We start from the raw sequence: 20,798 nt of genomic DNA, 5'->3' as shown, positions 1-20,798 counted from the left end.
AGCATTTTTGGGTATAAGCTGATTGATGAATCAGGATACCATCTCTACGGTGCTCAAGTTCTAAACCGAGACAAAACCGTGTTTTCCCAAGATCTTTCATCTCAAACTCGGATTTCAAGTGTTCAGCGGTTTCCCTTAACTCTTTAAGGGTGCCAATTATGTTCATGTCATCGACATAAACCGCTACTATTGCAAATCCGGAACTTATCCTTTTTATGAACACACATGGGCATAGTTCATTGTTGACATATCCCTTTCCAATCAAGTAGTCACTTAGACGGTTATACCACATTCGTCCGGATTGTTTCAATCCATATAGTGAGCGTTTCAATCTAATCGCAAACGCGCTCTGTGGTTTGGAGCCACTTGATTTGGGTAATTGAAGTCCATCTGGGATCTTCATGTATATTTCTGTATCTAGATCCTCATATAGATACGCTGTAACCACATCCATTAGCTGCATGTTCAGTTTTTCAGAAACTACCAAACTGACAAGGTAGCGGAATGTAATGACGTCCATTACGGGACAATAGGTCTCCTCGTAGTCGATTCCAGGGCGTTGTGAGAAGCCTTGCACCACAAGGCGAGCTTTGTACCTTACAATCTCGTTTTTCTCATTACGCTTTCAAACGAATACCCATTTGTGACCAACTGGTTTGGTGTTGGGCGGTATTGGCACAACTGGTCCGAATACCTTTCTTTTCGTTAGAGAATCAAGTTCTGCCTGGATAGCATCTTTCCATTTTGGCCAGTCAGCTCTACGTTGGCATTCATCAATGGAGCGTGGTTCAATGTCACTGGTCTCAATAATCTCACATGCCACTGAATACGCGAATACATCATCAATGATGATGGAGTTTCTTTCCCACGTCCCACGTACACTAGTGTAATTAATAGAGATCTCTACGTTCTCAGGGATAGGTTCTGACATTGAGGCGTCCCCCAATGATGTCTCTTGGACATAACCATAATCCGGAACATTCTCATGGGACGGATTTTGAGTATCGATGATCAAAGGATTTGTTTGTGCCTTATTCACTTTCTTTCTAGGGCGAGTATCCTTCGAACCAATCGGTCTACCGCGCTTCCTTGAGGGACCTGCGGCCATAGACGCCACATCATTGCCATTCTGGATAATGATGCCATCTCCTGGTGTCCCAGGAGTGGTGTTATGTCCATTATTCGGGACATTAATCCTTGCAGGCACATTTGCAGCAGGTATGTGTGATCTCGTCACTTTGGCAACATCAGAAAACGCATCAGCTATAGTGTTTGCTACATTCTAGAGCTCGATTATTCTTCGCACTTCAAGTTTGGACTATGCGGTACGGGGATCGAGATGAGACATAGTGGGGACAGACCACGACAATTCCTGTCGTTCTTGTTGAACATATGTGTTCTTATCTCCCCCTAACGATGGGAAGACTGTCTCATCAAAGTGACAATCCGCAAATCTAGCGGTAAAGAGATCGCCTGTCAAGGGTTCAAGATAGCGGACGATGGTTGGAGATTCATATCCAACGTAAATGCCCATTCGTTGTTGTGGACCTATCTTAGTACGCTGTGGTGGGGTAATAGGCACATAAATGGCACACCCAAAAATGCGTAAGTGCGAGATACCAGACTCGTACCCAGTCACTAGCTGTAACGCAGAGTAAGATTGGGTTGTAGTGGGTCGTAGACGAATTAGCGTCGCTGCATGCAATATTGCATATCCCCAAGCAGAAACAGGGACATTGGTGCGCATAACCAATGTCCGCGCTATCATATGTAGTCGTTTGATAGCAGCTTCTGCGACACCATTTTGGGTATGAACATGGGGAACTGGATGCTCTACATCAATCCCCAGTGACATGCAATAGTCATCGAACGTTTTCGATGTAAACTCCCCAGCATTATCAAGTCTAATCGACTTAATAGGATGATCAGGGTAGTGAGCTTGTAGACGGATAATCTGGGCGAGGAGTTTAGCATAAGCAACATTTCGAGTGAACAACAGCGCGACATGTGACCAGTGTGTCGACGCATCAACCAATACCATAAAATATTTAAAAGGTCCGCATGATGGTTGAATTAGTCCACAGATATCCCTTTGGATTCTCTGTAAGAACGGAATGAGTATTTTGGGATCCTTTGCGTAGGACGGTCTCGGTCCTAATTTTCCTAATGAACAGGTTTTGCAAAATGAGCGAGGGGCCTTAGAAGCAACCAATGAGGATTTTGGTTTGGCCTGAGCGTCTGTAGCGCTATTAGAAGCAAAATGTGTGATTACATCTCCCATCATGGCATAAGAGCCATGGAAATTGGTGTGTGTGGCGTCATGACCACTAGGAGGGGCAACCATGGCATTATGCTCATGGGTGGTGCCATTGATGGTATCATCACATAGGACTTGGGCGGCCCTATGGCGCCCCAAGACGGCTGCAGAGCTAGAAGCTGCAGTTGTTACGGTCTTGCTATGTCCAGGAATCATTTTTCGATTCTTGCTTCTTCTCACTCTAAAGAATGGATGTCCATGTGAAGTCTTTAGTATCCGGAGCATCATATCACGACCAGAGTGTCCTAGTCGGTCAAGCCAAAGCCAATATGTGTCTGAATCCAAGAGATCTTCTCTTATGACATTATTGGATTCAACTGGTAGAATTGTAGTGACATAAGCTTCTCTAAGATGCGCTTTCGTCCGCAATCATTAGAGGTAATGCAAATGAACTCTTTTCCGTTCTCATTATGCATTTCCGCATGGAATCCGTTGGCTCTTATATCTTTAAAACTCAATAAGGTTTGATTTGCCTTAGGAGTGTAGAAAGCTTCAGTGACTTTAATCAAGGTGCCATTTGGCAATAGGAATTGGGTCATTCCATGTCCTTGAACTAAACCTGATGGCCTAGCCATCGTAGTCACAGAGGAATATGTAGGCAACATCTCTAAGAATAATTGCCTATGTCGTAGAATGGTGTGCGTAGTCGCACTATCCGCAAGACATTGTAGTTCATCCATTCCTAAAAGAAAAGCTCATAATTAAAAATGAGTCATAAAGAAAAACAAGCAACTTTTATTAATAAGCCAAAAAGAATTACATCATCGTTTCTTTAACAAAAAAGAATCTAATCCAATAAACTAGCTAATGCAAAACAATGGTAGTCGTCTAACTCCTTTTGGTAATTTCAATGCAAATGTGACCAGGTGAGTAGAGAGATGTCAGTGGAGCAAAACTCACTTAAGTACCACTTATCTCAAAACCTTCCTAGACGTCACACTTACATTGAGTACGCCTCTTTGAAGAAAGACTAATATCATTGGCATCTACTATAATAATACGGCAATTGCCTACATCTGTTGGAAAATAAAAAGACTTAATCAAAATCTCCAGTTTCTGGGTCTTGATCCTTGTAGTCTTCCACCCTTAGATCGAGATCGCCATCTTGATCTTCTTGTTCCATGTAATTTGCCTCCCTTGCTTCACGATACATCTTGTATGCGTTTGCAACGTTCTGGATGCTTTACACGCCCTTGCCCAATGTCCAAGTAGTCCACATCTAAGATAAGCATCATTATGGTCAGGTTCCCTTGATTAAAGCGCTCTGGGAGCGCTATGAGGACGGTTATTGCCTTTGGTGGCGTCACCACCATAACCGGAGGCTTGGCCTCTCTCTCTCTTCACACGTTTACCTCCACAGTTCCATGCACGCCTATCTTGGCAGTTTCCTTCCTCTTTAGGGTGAGAATATGGATCAGAACGTCCAGAATTATCCCTATTCTTAGGGTTTCGCTCCTTGCGTCCTCCCTTGGAGGCGCGACTATAATTAGACTTCGGATTTGACTTGGTTCCCACGGGTCTAGAGTTATAGTTCTTCACAAGTATGTTGTCGTGCTTTTCAGCTACCTTCATGGCACCAATTAGCTCATGAAATCTTGTGATACGTCTAGGATTGACATCAATCCGATAGTTTTTAGCTATCATCAATGCAGAGACAGGGAAGGTGGGGAGAGAGTCTTCTCGATCAACATCGTATCAGTGATTTTCTGTCCACAGAATTTCATCATAGACTTGATACAAAGTGCTTCTGAATTGTAGTCAAGTACAGACTTGAAATCACATAAGCGGAGGCTATGTCATCTCACTTCTAAGTCTGGAAGCGAGGAATCACGCACGTTGCCAAAACGCTGCTCGAGTTCTACCCATAGTTTTCTTGGGTCTTCCTCATTGAGGTACTCATTTTGGAGCGCGTCATTCATGTGCCTTGTCATGAGAATGATGGCTTTAGCTTCATTCGCCTCTCTCTTAGCTCTATTTGCTTCAAAAGCAGCAGCTTGTTGAGGAGTAAGCACGTCCTGACTTGGCTCTTGGATCGTACTCAGGATCCCATCAGCCTTAAGATGCTGGGGCACATCACGGACCCACTTATGGTATCCTGCGCCTGTTGTCTCTAGTGGAGCGAAGCTCAACTTGTTCAGGTTACTCATCCTGAAAAACAACAAGAAAATAGGGTTAGTTTCGGAGCGAAAAAGGCTACCACGAAAAACTATAAAATTTCTAAGCGTAGTCGCTTCCAAGAAATTAGGGATTTTCTGAGCGTAGTCGCTTCCAAGAAAATCTGATTTCCAAGAGGGGTTTTGGATTAGATCGAAACAATGATGTATGTGGTCGATCGTTTTTCTTCTCAACAAACTCTAAGTTTGGAGGACTCTACAAGCTCCGAGCTTGGAGTGAGCACGAACCCCCACAGTTCGGCTATTGGTCTCCCCTATGAAGAAGAAAGGAGGGTAGAAGATGTTGGAAGTCCCCGAGAAAAGAAGAAGAAATTGAAAAACTTCAAAAAGGGGAACTTTTAGAAAAGTTTACCTTGAAAAGATGCCGGAATTCTTGACCGGAAAAGATGACGGAGGTGGCAGGAGGTCGCCGAAAAAGTGGCCAGAAACTGGTAGCCGGAGCTAAGCAGGGTTGCTGTAGGGGCTGTGCAGGTGGTGTGTAGGGATGTGCGGAGGCTGTGCAGGGCTGGCAGGCAGATGCTCTGCAGGTGCTAGACAGTTGTTGGCAGATGCAGGCACAGGGGTGTGCAGGTCTCGGCAGGGGCTATGCGTAGCTTTCGGCAGATGTCGACAGGGGCAGGCACAGGGGTGCGCAGGGCTCGGCAAGTGTCTCAGCAGATATTGGCATGAGGCTTGCAGGGGCTGTCGGCAGGTCTCGGCAGATGCAGGCACAAGGCTCGGCAGTTGCAGGCACAAGGCTCGGCAGTTGCTCGGTAGGGCTTGCAAGGGCAGGCACAAGGTAGGGGGTCGGTCCGATTTTTTTGACGGCCGGTTCAGGGGTTTTCCAGTCTGTTCCGGTGGTTCCGCCGCCGGTTTCTGGGCTCCTTGGGACTAGGGCTTCGATATGTGGGGCGGTGGTTGCAGGATTTTGAAGGTTACGAAATTAGGGTTTTCAGGGTTAGGGCTTCGTGCTGATAACGTGTTGTAGAGAAACTGAAATTGAGAGAAATTCGCTATGTATTCTCATTGATAATAGGAGCCTATTTATATAGAGGATTACAATGCATAGAATCTCAATCATATAAGGAAAGTAATCGTAAATTGAATAGGAATCTAGATCCTTCTAATTTAACCCTATTACCACTAGGTCAAGTAACCTAGAGTTTGGGCCAAACACAAATTAGGGTTTACTTGAACAGTTTCAGATATCTATTCATAATTCCTTACTTGTATCTTAAAATTTGTTTTCCTTGTTTTTCAAATTAAATGCACCGAATGCGTATTACATGAGTTTTTAAATTTAAAAAACATAAAACAGCATCTCATTGATACCAAATTGGCCCTTATTTGTTTTAATTGGAAGTCAATAAAAAAATTGACAAAAAATCTTCAATTCGTCCATTTTAATAGACTCATGGGGAGATAATTCCCCAATTTTATCATTTTGAGTCATTGACCTTGAATAATAATTAATGTAGACATATTGCATTAAAAGAAAGAAAAAATAACTACTTTGTGTGATAAAGTTGGTCGAGCGGCCTAGCATAAAACCCTCATGTTTAGCGTTCGAGTTCCAACTCTCACAAGTTTGTAGCTACTAGGTTTGAGGGACTTTTAGATTTGTGCGCCTACGACGGGAGATTAGTCTGATTTTGCTGAAATATCCTCGTGAATCTCAGTTTGAATACTAACTAGATGGGTGTGTTACTAACTCACTACCGTAACCGAGATGGCTTGCTACCTCATTCCGATTAAAAAAAAAAAAGAGTAAAAAGAAATTAATAAAGCTCCTAAATTGTCAAAATTCATAATAATGCATGTCTTTATAAAGATTTGATGTATTTTTATTATTAAACAAATTTTTATTAAAGTATGTTGAGAAGGAAAGCACGTTAATGTAATTATAATGAAAAGTCAATGCATTTGACTGATAGATTTTTATGGCTTGTTCAGCCTTATATGGAATATGAAATGCATAGTTCTTCAAGGCTATGGACTTACCTACTAATGGTTGGTAGAGTAAAATGAAAAATTAGGTTAGGGTCAAAAAACACAAGGAAACCACATATAAAGGAATTGACATAAAATGATGTAAAAGATGGAAATCCTTTTGGTTATTACGAGGCCACATTTGCATGATCCATGTCTTTGCCACCCAAGAATGAACACACCACATCATTTCCTTTTAAATATTAATATTAATAAAAAAAATAAATAAAAAAGGGAAAAGAAAATAACAGTAGAGTAGTTTAGGCTAGGAGGCAGGGTTGAGTATATTTATAGCCATTGAACATTCAAATTCCCAATACACAAGAGAAACCAAAAAAAAAAAAAAAAAAAAATCTGTTGTGATAAGAGGAATGAATGCGTGTGTGGAAGCGGTACCATAGTTTTTCAGTGAACAACACGACGATCCGAAGAGAATCGATCGCCGATCGCTTCTTGTGAGTATTTTTTTTTTCCTGGTTCAAATTCGCCTTAATTTGCTGATAACTGGATCCGATTGATGGATTAAGACAAGATATTTGTGTTTGATTGATTTTCTGTGTCTGTTGTTTGGTTTTGATCGGTAGCTGCTGCATTTTAGTTTTCTTTGGTTACCTGTGAACGATTTTGTCTTTGTTTCAAGTCTGGTATGGCTGATTTTTGTTCATTCATCTACCAAAAGCAGAAGCAGAAGCAAAAGCAGAAGGTGTTATCGGGTGGAATGTGATAATTGCATGGGGTGAGGATGCCAGAGTTGCGAAGCGGAGTGCGCAGATCAAAACGGCTTGATGATCTTCAGCCTTCCTCACAGCAGCAACCCATTGCTCAACCTGAGAATTGTCTGCTGCCAGTGCCTGCCCACAATAACAAACCTCGAAGGAGAGCTGCTGCCGGACGCGGTAGAGCTGCTAATGCTGTAGCCAAAGCACCTTCACCAGCAATTCCCTCAAGGCCCACCCCACCTGCTAGAGGCCGCGGCGGAGTTAGGTTGATTGATTTAGACCCTGAACCTTGCCCTCTTCTTCCTCCACCTGCCGATCCCATTTATAACCGTGTTCAAGTTGTAGCCGATAAAGATATTGCGATGGAGGGGGGCGGCAGCGCAGACAAAGCTTTGGCAGTTGAAGAAGACGCAGGCGCAACTCCTGTTCCTGATAGGGTATGACCACTCTCCATTTTTGTCTTCAAATTAACTACTAGGATATTTATTGCATTTATTCGCAACTGCTAATATTAGAAACTGATGTACGCATAACAACGAGTTACTCAGTTGATTTTGTTCTTTTTTAGCCAACTACCACTGTTACAGAAGTTCTGTGTTTTGGGGTTACGTTGTTCAATTAAGGCGGAAAGGAAGAATTTGAATGTGTCTAGATGATTGCCGTCATTGTGTGTTTTTGTGACCGATAGTTACCAATTATACCTGGTCTTCTTCTCCATACAAAAGTATAACTGCTTATGACGTTGGGTGCAGGTACAAGTGGGTAACTCTCCCCAATACAAGGTAGAAAGGAAGTTAGGTAAGGGTGGCTTTGGCCAAGTGTATGTTGGCAGAAGGGTTAGTGGTGGAACAGACAGGACAGGACCAGATGCAATAGAGGTATGACTCAAAATATTTGATCTCTTTTTTTCAGAATTTAGTTAGCTGCTTCACAAAATTAGATATTTTAAGATCCTTTTTACAGGTCGCTTTAAAGTTCGAACACAGAAATAGTAAAGGTTGCAATTATGGCCCTCCTTATGAGTGGCAAGTCTACAAGTAAGTTTATTTTTTTATTTATTTTTATGAGAATCTTTGAATTTGTCTACATTGTAAATATATCAAATGATTAATCTGATTCATGTTTTTCCTTTTTCTTTTGTCTTCTAATTTTGTCAAGTACTCTAAATGGATGTTATGGAGTTCCATGGGTTCATTACAAGGGTCGCCAAGGGGATTTTTACATTCTGGTGAGTTTTGATGTGTGTTCTTACCATCAGATTGGATTTCCGAACTATCATCTGATGGGTATTTCGTATATTTCAGGTAATGGACATTCTTGGTCCCAGTCTATGGGATGTATGGAATTCTCTTGGTCAGACGTAAGACTCTCTCTCTCTCTCATGGCAAAGAAATGTGCACACAGCTTTTTAAACATCCCTCTCATGCATCATATTTTCTTCTCTTTTCAACAGGATGTCTCCGAGTATGGTGGCGTGCATCGCAGTGGAGGCAATATCAATTCTAGAAAAGCTTCACTCAAAAGGGTAAGTATTGGAAGCTGTTGTCTCTTCTGTATACAATTTTATAACCTTCCCAGGCTTCTCTTGTGTTGCACGACTGATCTCGCACGAATGTTCTCATCTCAAGCTAGGTTTGTGCATGGAGATGTAAAACCTGAGAATTTCTTACTTGGTCAACCTGGAACGGCTGATGAGAAGAAGTTATATCTTATTGATCTTGGTTTGGGTAAGTTGCTTTGCGTTCTTTCCCTGAAACTACGAACTTATGTGATATGTGTTTTCAGCAAGGGGATTGAAGTCATTTGGAGCAAGTCATATGCTCATAGCCCATATATGATGCTAGTGTAATTTGTTACATTTTTGTTGCAGCATCGAGATGGAAGGAATCATCATCAAGTCAACATGTTGAATATGATCAGAGGCCTGACATATTCAGGTTTGTAATATTAGAATATTGGCTCTTTTCTACTCAGTCACTATTTGGCCATCATTTATTTATATATCGTGAATACTGCTTTCGCCAGGGGAACAATAAGATATGCAAGTGTTCATGCACATTTAGGTCGGACTGGAAGTCGAAGGGACGATCTTGAGTCGTTGGCATACACATTAATATTTCTCATAAAAGGAAGGTTACCCTGGCAGGGGTATCAGGTGAGTTGGTATTGTTGTTGTTTATATGCAGTCATACCTTTTATTGTGGCAGTATAATAAATTAATAATGATAATTTTTTTTTAATTTTCTACTTTTGGATTTACAGGGTGATAACAAGAGTTTCCTTGTATGTAAGAAGAAGATGTCCACATCCCCAGAGTTGATGTGCTGTTTCTGCCCTCCCCCATTTAAACAGTTTCTTGAAGCTGTTACAGTTATGAAGTTTGATGAAGAGCCAAACTATGCAAAGTTGATATCCTTTTTTGAAAGCTTGATCGAACCATGTGTTCCGCTAAGACCAATTAGAATTGATGGAGCTCTGAAGGTGTTTTGAATTCTCTCTGTCTCTTTCTGTCTCTCTCTCTCTCTCTCTCAATCTCTCATCTCCCCCTCCCTCCCTCCCTCTTTCACATTTTGATATTCAATGTTTCTTATGCCTTAATAGGTTGGGCAGAAACGGGGAAGAATTGCACTAAATTTCGAAGATGATGAACAACCGAAGAAGAAAGTCCGATTAGGTAGTCCCGCTACCCAGTGGATTTCAGTGTATAATGCACGCCGTCCCATGAAGCAAAGGTTAGTTATACATGTATTCAATTTCATACTCTATTTAATTGTGCAGCAAAAACTTCCTACCTCCCTTTGTTTTATGCTTTTCTTATTCATCAACTTCTTTTCTGAAAAAAATCTGCATGGGAACTTGTTGGTTTATCAGCTGCAGTATATTATGTTTTTACAAAATTTTGAATCTGGTCCCAACATTGTTTATTACTGTAAGTTGAATCCTAAGCCTTGATGTAACATTAAAAGAAAAATTAATACGTCAGTCTAATGGAGTGTGACTACTATATATATGGGAAAATGCTCTAGTCAGACTATCAAAATGGACCATCCATAATTATGCGGGTCCTCGTTCATATGGGAAAATGCTCTAGTCAGCCTATCAAAATGGATCATCCATAATTATGCGGGTCCTCGTTCATATGCATGTTCACATGAGGATGCATGGTATTCTTTTAGTAGATGCATCTTAATTATTAATTTAAATAATCATTCCCCTAGGAGGTGTTGAATAGGTATGAATAGATATGCGTTCAATGATTTGCAACATAATGCACATCTTGCCTTCTATTTCCTTGAAAGATAAAATTAGCAAGTTATATTGATGTATGAAATAAATAAAGAAGATAAAAGTTGTTTTTTGAAGTTTTAACATAACCCCCCCTCATTTTCATTTTGCGATACCATATATATATATCTATATATATAATCTATCTGAAAATACGGATGTTTAAAAAACCCTTTCTCATGTCTTCTTAGTTAGGTAAGTTATCCTCATAATAGACTACAATCCTATACTACTGCATTAATGGAACAGGTCTTATTCATGACCTATCATAATCCTAGCTCTAATTTTCCACCCTTCACCAGTTGGGGTAACAGTTTTAGATAACTAGACTTTACACAATGAATTATCATCACAAATTAGGGGAACAAAGTGGACTACTTTGTGATGAAGTGCAGTTGGCATAAATGTCTTATTGTTGTTAATTTTATGGTTGTTTGATTCTGGCCCTCCTGGAATGACTGAATGAGTAAGGATACTCCTCATGTTACTATTCAATGCCATTGTTGTTTGATCAGACAGTCCAATAAATCCAATTATAACTTATAACATAACAAGGTCATTCTTTAGAGGTTTTTTAGTATAATAACATAAGCTTAGGCATATGATTTTTCTCTTTACTTTTCTGGTATCTTGCTTTTAATCCTTTTTGCTAGAGGACAAGGGGAATACTCTCGGCTTGAACCTAGGACGGATCCTTCTAGGACAGTGGCTTCACCACTGAGGTGTTATATTTCTTGCCTAATTTAAGTAATCCTCTTACTGGACATGTAGATATCACTATAATGTGGCAGACTCAAGGCTGCGCCAACATGTTGACAAGGGTAATGAAGATGGACTGTATATTAGCTCTGTAGCCTCTGCAGCAAATCTGTGGGCTCTAATCATGGATGCAGGGACAGGTTTCTCTTCCCAGGTTTATGAGTTGTCAGCTGTCTTCCTGCATAAGGTTATTTTATAAAGAATTTCACTTTATTGTCTTCTGAATAATGCTCTCAATCCTAGATATTTGATCATTATAATTACCTTGCTTGGTTCTTACAGGATTGGATCATGGAACAGTGGGAAAAAAATTTCTATATTAGTTCAATAGCGGGTGTGAATAATGGGAGTTCCTTGGTTGTTATGTCCAAAGGTATGTATAGTGCACCATTCAATATTGGTTTATATCTGTTTACGACATAAAATATTGCTCGCATTTATTTACCACATTTATTGTATGCATGTTTTCTTCAATTGTGCATCTATTATTCAGCTTTGTTTCTTTCAGTGGTCCAATATGATTATGTTGTCTTCAATTGATTCTATGTTGGTGTTCTTGATTATATTTTTCTTCTCATATTCACTTTTTCATTCAAGCAGCATTCTCGTCTAGGATAACCTTTTTGGTACATTCCGTTGCTTAGTTTCCTAATCTAGCAAGGTTACTCTTTTGTAAATTGTGTTCTTAGAAACCATGCATTGTATGAACAATGAAATGTGGCACGACTAAGCATTACTGTCTTGAGAACAGTATGGTATCGAAATGTCAATTCTGGGTTTTTTCTAAGGTCTAAATAAAACTCTTGAGGGATCTTCCGTGGTGAACAATTGCCACAACTAACAAAGTAAGAATCTCTTTTTCGTATTAAGGGTCATTGTATATGCATTTTGCTCGTAAATTATTTAATTCTCTGATTATTGATAAGAAGCCTCCTAATTGCACCATTGTCCTACGCAATAAATTTATGCTGGTGTTTTTGTTATTATTTAATTCTCTGATTATTGATAAGAAGCCTCCTAATTGCATCATTGTCCTGCGCCATAAATTTATGCTGGTGTTGTTGTTTTCAGGGACTCCCTACACCCAGCAGTCATACAAAGTGAGTGAATCTTTTCCTTTCAAGTGGATAAATAAGAAGTGGAAAGAAGGTTTCCATGTAACGTCTATGACAACTGCTGGTAACCGCTGGGGTGTGGTTATGTCCAGAAATGCTGGATTTTCTGATCAGGTATAACTCAGTGAACTTTGGAGATTGTTGAATGGGTAAATTCTGTTGCTATGGTGAACCTGGCAAACACAGAAATATATGAAAAAAAAAAAAAAGGACCTTGCAACCTTTCATGTTTAACAATAGCTAATTCTCCCTCTTGCATTTGATTGAAAATACAAGGTTGTGGAGCTTGATTTTTTATACCCAAGTGAAGGTATACACAGACGATGGGAGAGTGGTTATAGGATAACATCTATGGCTGCGACTTCTGATCAAGCAGCCTTCATTTTGAGTATACCAAAACGTAAATTGATGGATGAAACTCAAGAGACTCTGCGTACCTCTGCCTTCCCAAGCAGCCATGTAAAGGTAGATGCAAGATATCTTACTTTTACTACTAGTTTTTGTTATCGTTCCCAACTGCATATTAGGGCCAATGTATACATGATCTTTCCCAACTAAATTGGGCCTAGGTTCAATTTGCTGGTGTTAAGACATCTGTATTGTGCTGTACACAATTACTTACAAATTATTTTGTTTTTGCAGGAAAAATGGTCCAAAAATTTATATATTGCCTCAATTTGTTTTGGACGGACTGTTTGCTAATTTATGGTGTGTATAAATATACCTGAACAATGTGAATCAAATTTTTGCGAGAGCATTTTAATATTTAACCTTGGAGTAGCTTGATGATAATCATTTCTATGCAAGTTACAGAAACTCAACTGTCTCATCAACCTCATAAAATATCTTCATTACGCATGCAATTGTAACAGGAAAAGGGCGGGGTATTGGGAAAATGTATACCCCCAACTATCATAATATGTTTGTCAAATGCCTTTGTTCTCCAAGTTAAAATACATTCAAGAACAAATCTTTTATGAGAAACATTTCATATTATTATTATTATTATTATTTATTCCAAATGGTATCTTGAAAGATTTTTTTAGGCTTAGAGACTAATTTGTGCTGGAGGGTTATGTCTGTTTGAGTCCGAAAGTAATTTTGGCAAGATCCTTTAGTGGATTTAGCGTAGCGAGCCGATACCTGCGGCTCAAAAATAAGCCTACTTGGGTTTGGGTTACAGCTTCGCCCATTCCGTAATCCATAAGGAAAACGAAACCTTATTGGAGTCGAGTAGCAGAGATTGAATAGGAAGCTTCAATCAATAATCCTTCGGTGGCAAGGAACAGTCGAAGACCTAGGTATAAATACTAGGGTTCAAGGACACAGAAAGGACCTCTCTCAACTCAACTAATCCCAGCGATTACAAAGCCTCCCCGGAGCAAACCTTCAACCTCGTTGAAACTCGGCGACCGTGCTTCCAGTCCTAGTCTCCTCGAGAGCCGACTGCCAGTACTACTGCCATCGATACAACCCAGCGAAGCAAGGGTAACGCCCTCGCAACCCAGTGAAGCTAAAGTCACGCTTTAGCAAAACCCATGCTTTCTCACAACTTCCCAGTGATTGCTCTGCTCAACCTACAACGTTGAGTATCGATACGGTGAATGCAAAGAGATCACAACCAAAGTCCTTATCCGTAAGGCAAAAGTCCTTTCCCGAAAGGCAAGAGAAGAACCTTGTGACGAGGTTGGTGCTCTCCTCGTCCACAGCGCTTGAAGAAGAAGTCAGGTCAAGGGACTACCCTAACGACTGCACCCCGCGGCGCTGGCACGCCTGCGCAATCACTCGCCCAAAAGAGACAGTTTGCAAGCCAACTGGTTTTGGAGCCAAACATTTTGGCACGCCCAGTGGGACCTCAATAGTGTTTCTTTGTGAACGCAACCATTGGGAAGTCTAGCGATAACCCTTACCAAAAGGGCTACGCTAACTGCTCAAAGCATAAGACCTCCAGTTAGAGACCGCATTCTCGTGCGGACTGTCGTGGTCTCTCTGAAGAACAAGTGACGCAACGATTCTCTCATCAGCCCCAATCACCCGATATGTCAATTGCACAAGGTGAGAATCGCTCGACCGCTACTGAGGGTCAGAGCGTCAATGTCAATCAGACCAGCGAGTCTGTTATCCCCGCCACTGTCAACACTACAGTGGGAGGCGGAGAAGAAGAGGCTTTTGTCTCGAAGCCTATTCCGGAAGGAGCGACCGCTGAGGTCAAGTTCGCGATCATCATGGAGAACGTCGAAAACCATCGCAAGAAGATGGATGCCGACTTTGCCAGGGAAACCGCAAAATCGGAAAAGCTTCTTTGCGAAATTGAGCAGCGGATGACTCTACATACGGAGAGTACCCGGCAGCAGATCACACAGTCAGAAAGTGCCTTGAAAGCGCACGCTACAGGTATCGCTAGAGAACAGGATCAGCGTCATAAGGCAATTTTGGACGCTATAGCGAATCATACCAAGCAGACCGCGTCAAACATAACAGATCTGCGCAAGGACGGGGCCAACTTGGCAACTGAGGTGGCCATGCAGAGAGCCGAATTGAACCAGGCGAGAGATGTACTGAATAAAGCCCTAGGGGATCCTAATGCTATCCTTGGCTCTCTTGGCCAGCCGTCCGGTTCAGGCAAGTACGTGCCACCAAATCAGCGCGAAAAGACTAACCAAAATGCTGTGTCTTCCTCAGCTACTGTTGCTACTGCTCCGGTGAAGAATAAAGAACAAGCCTTGGTTATCAATGGCAGCAAAGAAAAGACTGCCTCATCAAGCGGACATGCCACCAAGAAACACCAAGTCTCGAAGGGCGCAGGAACTGCGTCGGAATCTATGACTTTCGTCCAGTACGACAGCGATGGAGCAGAAGTGGTATATCAGGAACTGCCGGGGAGTTATTATGCGCTCGACCAGACTGGCGCCCCGGTCAAGATAACAGCTTTATCGAAGGAAGAGGTTTTGCCTGCAGTAACGCTCTAGCAACAGGCTACTACCTGCACTGTGCATGTTGGGGCAGGATCAGCAATAGCAAACCAAGCAGCATCTGGGCAAGCTACCCACCGAGCCGCAATGGCACCTCCTCCGCCTCCGGGACCAGATTACGTAAGACGTGATGAGGTAGAGGAGATGATCAGATTGGCAAACCCTAGAGCCCAGCCAGATGGGGTCTATGAAGGACCTTTCCTGCCACACATCATGCTCGCACCCTTCCCCCGAGCTTATAAGAACATTATCTTCTCTACGTTTTCAGGGGAGGACACTGAAGATGCGGCGACTCATCTGGCCAGGTTTAGGGTACAATGTGGCCAATACTAGAATGATGACGTCCTCAAGTGCAGGATCTTTGGCACTTCGCTGTCGGGCGCTACCTTTAGATGGTTTTCTAAGCTCAGACCAGGGACTGTGACGGATTGGCCGGCAATGGAACTACTTTTCCGTGAGACATTTGGGACTATTGAACCTGAAGTAGACCTCGCCTCTCTCACCCAGATGGCCCAACAGCCTACAGAATCGGCAGCGCTTTCAAATCCAGAAAGCCAAACTGAATGTCATTCTGCCCGAGAAGGAGTTAGTCAAGTTGGCGGTCAAAGGTTTGGAGCCCCGACAACGAAAGAAGCAGCATGGCAGCATGATTCAGTCAATGGGAGAGCTCATCACAGAGGTGGGCAGTTTCGAGCATCTCCTCAGAGAAACAGATGCGAGGAAGAATGCTTCCAGAGGGACGTACGTGCCAGGTAAACACCGTACTGTAGCAGCCTTGAGCTACCAGCCAGCCACCTACGACCCTTATTATAATCACAATACTGGAGAAGCGGCCCAGGACAATGAAGAGGACGAGGATAATGATATAGCAGCCTATGAGCTAACCGGGAAGAAGAGCCCGTCCTTGAAGCAGTTGAAGATTTCAAAGGAGCCTGTTAAGCTTAAATCAATGGCCTTCACCAAGCCGGAGTTCGCGACATATACTTATGACGCCAATAAAGCTCACGAGATCCTCGACGAGATGATCGCTGCGAAGATGGTGAAGACTGATTTTGGGCCTTTTCCGCGGCCAGAGCAGTTGAAAGGAAAGAAGTACTGCAAATTCCATAATCTGTGGAACCACAATACCGCGGACTGTGTAAAACTCAAAGACCAGATTCAGGTATGGCTTAATAACGGTAGTTTGCAGGTAGAGGCTCCAGGCACAGCGGCGGCTTTAGTTGACGTGGATCCCTTTCCTGATACCGGGATCAATATGGTCAATGTGGATTGGAACAAGCGGCAGCGACGGAAAACAACTCTAGATTTGGTTCCGAGCAAGCAGAATGATAAGTCTATCGCGGATGAAACGCCAGCCAGGGGTAGAATTGAGTCAACAACCACGCTTCACCCGTGATCCTATGCTCGTGATGTAAAGAGGAGTGCGGTATCCAAATACCGCACGAGGAGGTCGAGCAGACATTTCACTTTGGCTCCCTGCCACCAATCAAGTGGGCTTCCTCGTCACGGAACTATCAGCCTTCCAGTCCAAGAGAAAGGGAGAAGACGAAATCACCACCATCCCCCAGAGACTCCAACTTATTCATGAAGCTAAAAGCAGCCGCGGTTGGTCCAAAACAGGAAGAGTCCAGGAGCGATTGCAAAGATGACCAAGCCCTATATACCACCTGCGTCAGCCAACCCTATCAAGGAGGGCAGATGGTACACCAGAGAAAAGGGGAAGGCAGTGGAGATTAGCCCGTCCAGGAAACAGAAACTGCAGCGCAGATTTGGAGAAGCCAAACGCGCTCTAGAGGCTTTAGATCAGGGCCTGATCAAACAGTCCCAACTGGTCAAATCGCCCGAACAATACCAAAAAGAGATGGAAGCGCTAGCTGCTAAACAATTAAGACCTCCCCATGGCTTCAACAAACAAACATATTCACTAACAGGGGCCTCAAAGCCCAGTGTGTTTTGCAGGATCTCAGAGGAGCGCTCACCACCTCTTGCGTGAACGGAGAGCTCGCCAACTCGGCGTCCGCATGTCAGGCGCCGGCTATTCCGTGAAGCACCAGTGGTCAAAGCTTCAGTCTTTGAAAGGCTGGGGGGCAAGGACAGAACTGGTGACACCTTGCAGTGGCGACCTAAGAAAGTCCAAAGTATGGTCATCTCTGCCTCAGAGGAGCGCTTGGAACCGGAGAGCTCTAAGCCAGTTGTTGTGGAGCAGGAACTGGAATCACAAGAGCTTGCACATTGCGAGGTAAAAGGACTCACGGAAGAGTCGTTGGTAGATCGTTTGGCTAAGCAATTCCAAACTGATATCCCGGGCGAAGAACCCAAGCTTGAGTTGGACGATGACATGGAAGGGACCGAGACCGCTGATGTTTCTTGCAACATGGTTTATGTACTCCCCGCGAGATATGCATTGCCAGTCGCTGCTCAGGAGTGTGTGGGGACAGAAGAAGAAGGTGTACAGCCGTTGCAGGTCACTTTAGCAGCGGCGACGCCTGCAGAAGATGGAGTCCAGCAGGAAACAGAAGAGATTCCGAACAAGGGGTCACTCATGCACTTCGCCAAGCCAACGCCAGCTATGGTCCAGCACATGCGACCACTATACATTACGACAGACATCAGCGGTATCAAAGTCAGCAAAATCATGATTGATACCGGAGCGGCCGTGAATGTCGTCACTACTCGGACCATGCACTTGCTTGGGATTAAGCAGGAGAAAATCCAGTCCACGTCTCTTGCACTCAAAAATTTCGCAGGCACAGTAACAAAAACCTTAGGGCTATTGTTCTTGCGCATTAAGGTAGGCCCAGCAGAGGGGGTCTATGCCTTCTTCGTGACGGATTGCTATGCGGCCTACAGTGCCATTTTGGGCAGAGACTGGATCCACAGGAGTTACTGTGTACCCTCGACACTTCACCAAGAGTTGGTTATGTGGAATAGGGGAACAGATACGGCGGAGGTGGTCAAAGCAGACCCCCGTCCATTCCCGGTCTCCGCAAATTATGTAGATGCTAGATACTATTTGGAGCCTATCACTCCATTACAGGTTAGTGGCATTGATGATAAGGGCCGCCCCACAAGGGTGACGGCCTCTGAACTGGCACAGTGAGGGCTCACGCTCGCAAAAGAAGGCTTGGAAAGGCCTGGCCACACTGTGCCCAAACCCTTAACCGATTAATGGATTACGACCTCTCGAAGGAGGGGATAGAGGCCTTCCACTCAATACATGAACGACTGTCATCATACATGGTGGCAAAAGAGGCTTATGATCGCATCGCGACCTTAGAGGTCGTTAATGAAGAACTTTCTGATCCGGAGGACGAAGATGAAGTCCGCATTCAACTTGCCCCGGCAGCGTTGGACGATACGCCTCCTAAAGTTAGAGACCCTACTGAGAAGGTCAATCTGGGCACAGCGAGTGAGCCTATGGAGGTATCTATCAGCGCTTACCTAGAGCCTAGCGAGAAACAGAGGCTCATTGATTTGTTGCGAGAATTCAAGGATTGCTTCGAGGAGAAATATGAAGACATGCCCGGTCTGTCACCAGATTTGGTTTGTCATCAACTACCAACTCTCCCTGACAAGAGGCCCGTCAAGCAGGAGCCTCGACAAATGAATTCGGAGACCCAGATTCTCCTTAAGGAGGAGGTAGAGAAAATGCACAAGTCGGGTATTATAAGGGTCGCCAAGTATAATCAGTGGCTATCCAATATAGTGCCTGTCCACAAAAAGAATGGCAAGATGAGAGTCTGTGTCGATTATAGAGACTTGAATCTCGCTACGCCTAAGGATGTTTACCCCATGCCGGTCGCGGATATGTTGGTAGATGCTGTGGCAGGACATGAGTTGTTGTCCTTCATGGACGGTACTGCAGGATATCACCAGATTCCGGTCGCTGAAGAAGACAGACATAAGACCGCTTTTCGCTGCCCTGGCTTCGCGGGAGTTTTTGAATATGTGGTTATGCCGTTTGGCCTGAAGAATGCTAGTGCGACGTATCAAAGAGCCATGAACTTGATCTTCCATGACATACTGGGAAAGGTTTTAGAGATATATATCGATGACGTAGTCGTCAAGTCTCAGAAGAAGGAGGACCATATCGCGGATCTCAGGAAGGTTTTCGAGCGCATGCGAAGACATAGACTCAAGATGAATCCGGCCAAATGCGTGTTTGGGGTCCAGGCAGGAGACTTTCTAGGGTTCATAGTTCATCAGCGAGGGATTGAGGTCCCCGAAGACAAGGCGAGTGGAGTTATCAACGCGTCTCCCCCGCGGACGAAAAAGGAATTACAGCGTCTTTTGGGTAAGATCAATTTCCTAAGACGTTTTATCTCTAACTCTGCAGGCAAAATCCAACCGTTCTCGCCATTACTAAGGTTACAAGGGCAGAATGAGTTTGTGTGGGAAGCTAAACATCAAGAGGCTTTCGACAGTATCAAGGCCTATTTAGTAAGCCCACCAGTCCTGGTTCCACCCAGAGCTGGGGTCCCATTAAAGCTGTACATTTCAGCAGCAGAGGCCTCCATTGGCAGCCTGCTCGCTCAAGACGATGAGGGAGGTGTCGAGCATGCTATATTTTACCTTAGCCGCACATTGACAGACTGCGAGACAAGGTACACCCCTATGGAGAAACTGTGCCTCACTCTGTACTTTTCTGCGTGCAAATTATGACACTACATGCTATCCTTTACCACTTGCATCATCGCTCAAACCGACCTGGTCAAATACATGTTGTCCCGGCCTATCTTGAGAGGCCGCATTGGCAAATGGGCGTTGGCTCTCTCAGAGTTTTTGCTCCAGTATGTGCCACAGAAAGCTGTCAAAGGGCAGGCCATCGCAGACTTTCTTGCACATCATCCTACGTTAGAGATACCCGCGCTGAAGGAGTTAGAGATTGCATGCACTAATACAACTCGACCAGATTTGGCATGCATCCCTGAGTACGCGGTTTGGTATCAAGCTACAGTCTACCTGCAACCTTGGGTTTTATTCTTTGATGGCTCAAGAACGGACACACTGGCTGGCGCGGGGATTGTTCTGGAAAACCCGGCTGGTGATCACTTCTCTTATTCTTTCCAATTAACATTCCAATGTACTAATAATCAGGCTGAATATGAAGCTCTTATCATTGGACTCGAAGCCTTACTGGAAATGGGCGTATGGGACGTTCAGATTCGTGGTGATTCTCAGCTCGTTATCAACCAGCTCCAGGAAAAATATCGCTGTGCGAGTTGGTTGCTTGTGCCATATATGAATCGCGCTGTCGAGCTTCTGGACCAATTTACCGATGTCGATCTGGAACATATACCACGCGAGCGTAACTTTGCAGCTAATGAGCTCGCTCAGTTGGCCACAGGAATCACATTGAAGTATGGAGTGCGCGAGCGCATTTTGAAAGTTGAGCGTCGCACATTACCGTCATGGCTTGCGCGACCTGATCCACCAGATGATCCTGTGGTCGCGGTACTAGAACCTATTGATGTGGATTGGCGAATCCC

The 20,798-nt window shown here is 43.6% G+C and overlaps 1 protein-coding gene across 1 annotated transcript; it reads left to right on the top strand.

Annotated features, from left to right (window-relative positions):
* The first annotated feature begins 6,747 nt into the window (after positions 1-6,747).
* Positions 6,748-13,143, top strand: LOC112193017 (casein kinase 1-like protein HD16). Its single transcript, XM_024333018.2, has 17 exons — positions 6,748-6,914; positions 7,139-7,615; positions 7,931-8,056; positions 8,142-8,215; positions 8,337-8,406; positions 8,483-8,538; positions 8,632-8,703; positions 8,811-8,905; positions 9,049-9,115; positions 9,204-9,333; positions 9,441-9,659; positions 9,780-9,910; positions 11,235-11,409; positions 11,505-11,595; positions 12,294-12,451; positions 12,614-12,802; positions 12,980-13,143. The coding sequence occupies exons 2-17, from the start codon at positions 7,202-7,204 to the stop codon at positions 13,037-13,039; spliced, it is 2,127 nt and encodes a 708-aa protein (XP_024188786.1). The 5' UTR covers positions 6,748-6,914; positions 7,139-7,201; the 3' UTR covers positions 13,040-13,143.
* The last annotated feature ends 7,655 nt before the right edge of the window (positions 13,144-20,798 follow it).

Source organism: Rosa chinensis, chromosome 3, assembly GCF_002994745.2.
Source record: "Rosa chinensis cultivar Old Blush chromosome 3, RchiOBHm-V2, whole genome shotgun sequence".
Lineage (NCBI taxonomy): Eukaryota > Viridiplantae > Streptophyta > Magnoliopsida > Rosales > Rosaceae > Rosa > Rosa chinensis.
This window is presented reverse-complemented; position numbering and strand designations above follow the sequence as displayed.